General features: G+C 39.6%; 1 protein-coding gene across 1 annotated transcript; it reads left to right on the forward strand.

Annotated features, from left to right (window-relative positions):
- The first annotated feature begins 1619 nt into the window (after window positions 1-1619).
- On the forward strand, window positions 1620-2000 carry LOC108992406. Its single transcript, XM_018966966.2, has one exon. It carries the CDS (start codon window positions 1620-1622, stop codon window positions 1998-2000), a length of 381 nt encoding a protein of 126 aa, XP_018822511.2.
- Window positions 2001-2722: the final 722 nt, after the last annotated feature.

The raw sequence follows: 2722 nt of genomic DNA on the forward strand, positions 1-2722 counted from the left end.
ACCTTAATAAAATCCCTTGACTATCCCAAAAGATAAAACTAGCAGCATTTACTAAACAACATAATCTTTTGGATGCTTTTTGAAAATCGAAAATGTATGAAGGTTTGTTTCTCAAAGATATTTGGTTTGGTTGGTGATGGTGGTGGGAGGTATCTTTGCTACCAATTCATCATACAATACAGAGAACACACATGAGTCACATTCTCCATTAGGCCTTTTGCTTTCCTCTTTCCTTTTCTCTCTCTCTACAAAAAGGAAATGTGGGGGGAGGATGCTTTCTCCTCCACTCGTCACTCTTCCTTCCCTTATACTCTGTCTTTCCCAAAAGCTTCGTCCTTTCCCAAACTTGTCTCTCAAGCCTCCCCTCCCCTAATCCCAAATTGTGATGCACGTGAGTATAGACTAGAGTGAAAAGTGGGACACAGAGGTGGTTAGAAATGGTTGGGATATGATGTTAACGGTCATTGAAGAGGGCGTGGGTGGGAATGGGATTTACAACAGAGTTAAGATTTGTTGTGCACAAATGTGCTTGGGTTTAACGTAATTTGAGAGAAATGGCTTTGGTTGTGGTTTAACAACACAGAGAGAGAAACAATGGGGTCATTGACAAAGATGAATGGTGACGTCACAAACAACGATGAAGTCTGGGGGGCAGGGGCTAGGGTTTATACAAAGGGAAGGTTGAGGACGATGGGGATGATGACAATGACGATAAGGATTATATATGAGGTAGAGGAGAGACTGGATTCGTTGAATGGGGAGGAAGCAAATGAAGATGGATTGAGTCATCTCGTTGCGCTTGTATGTGTGATTTACTATGACTATTTCTTGTGTGTTTTAATTTGCTACCCATTGTTCTCCAATCGGGTTGCACGGTTGAACCGACGCCCATCGGGTTGAAATTGATATTTGCCTTAACCCTGGATGATGCGGATGGATCGAGTCAAATGATGCGGACATATGGGGTTCATGATTTATCTGCACAGCCCCAAAGGAGGGTAACATTAACAATGAGGCTTGAGAAAAGAGGATTTTTGACTTTATCTTTATGATTAAATGATTTATGCTTCTGCAATGCATAACACAAGTTAGACAATTATATTTTAAATAATTATTATTGAACAAGATATTTATTTGGAGAGATTTATTTTATTAAAATACCTAGTGAAAATTAATGAAAAAGATCTTTTATACATTGTGCAAAGTATGTATGTTTTAAGATTAGTAATATTTTTGTTACGATATCCTTAGAATGACATGGTGAATTACTTTCATCTTTTAACAAATTTGGCTAAATGCATATGGAATAAGAGAAAAGCTATTTTACCTCCCTAAGTGTACTGCTCAAATATATCGTTTGATAATTTTTTTTATTTAGTAATTAAGAAAGTGATTTTAAGTATATTGATTTATTTTTTTATTTTTTAAAAATATTAAAAAATTATGAATAGAAAACAAAAAATTTACAAAAACAATTAGCGGTAAGGCTTAAAAAGGCTCGCGGGGACCAAACTGAGAGAAAAAGTGGAGCTGCATCTGCACAACAAGTCTTCTCAATAGTTCTCTTCCCATTCCTACAGTTCTAAAATAGCTCCCTCCTCTCTCTGTTCATCTCTGAAATGTGCGCCAAACTTCATAACCACAGTCACCTGCTCCGGCTTGTAATCTCTTGCCGGAAACTAACGGCCCAAGTGACTCACCCAAGCACCGATTCCATCATCGCCATGGCCTCCTCTTCCGAGCAAGAGCTCCTCTCGCAATACCGTGCCTGGCTCAACCGCTTCCCACGCCAGAACCATCACTTCTGGGACTCCAAGGTCGCCGCTCGCATCAGCTACAAGCTAGCCCTCCGCCTTCGTGAGATTGGCTTATCCACCGTCACCATCGATCTCCATGAAGAGCTCTCCCGCCTTGTCTACCTCCGCAGGATGGTGCTCCCGCTGTTCGATTCAGTGCGGCGCGCCGAAGTCGAGGTTGATGGAGCCGACGACTTGACCTAGGTACAGGAATCAAATGATGACCGGAATGAAGATCGAGCTGCAATTTTGCTTACACATTTCGCATCATTGTTTTTTCATTATATATTAAATTTTGGCGAAAGATTATTTGATCCTAAAAAAGGAATTGAATGAATAATTAGAAAATTTTACCATAAATAATTTAGTGTGTGCTCGCATTTTCAACGTCATCGAAATCTGAATTGGGTAAATTAGTCTTCCAATGGATAATAATACTTTGTGCTTACGAAATAGTATTTGAAGTGTAAAGAACGTACGTGGTTCACCACCAACCACTCGAACACCTGCAATGAATAACTTGGAGGCATTTGATATTCGGGTTAAACTTCGATACCTAAGTTAGAGAAGTAGTCTCAATATAAAATATCTCAAGAAGTTCAGGGAAATATTTGTTACCTTCAAGTACTATTTATAGAGATGCATGAATGTGTCAAGGGAGTCGATAACCATCAATCCCATGTGTTTATATCTAATTATCCTTTAATGAAGGAGGAAGGGCTAACAACTCTTATTTATAGGAGTTATTCATCTCAAGATAACCGCATTCATCTATGGGCATTATCTTCTTGCGAGTAGTGTTGTTCTCTTATTGAAACTATGCTCTCGTGGGCCCTTGGGTTGTAAGTCTTGTAGGTCAAAGCAGTAGGTTGAGCCTGCCTTCCAGCCGTGGACTTGGCAGCAATACGACTCAAATATCCCCTCCA

The sequence above is a fragment of the Juglans regia genome, chromosome 12 (genome assembly GCF_001411555.2).
Source record: "Juglans regia cultivar Chandler chromosome 12, Walnut 2.0, whole genome shotgun sequence".
Lineage (NCBI taxonomy): Eukaryota > Viridiplantae > Streptophyta > Magnoliopsida > Fagales > Juglandaceae > Juglans > Juglans regia.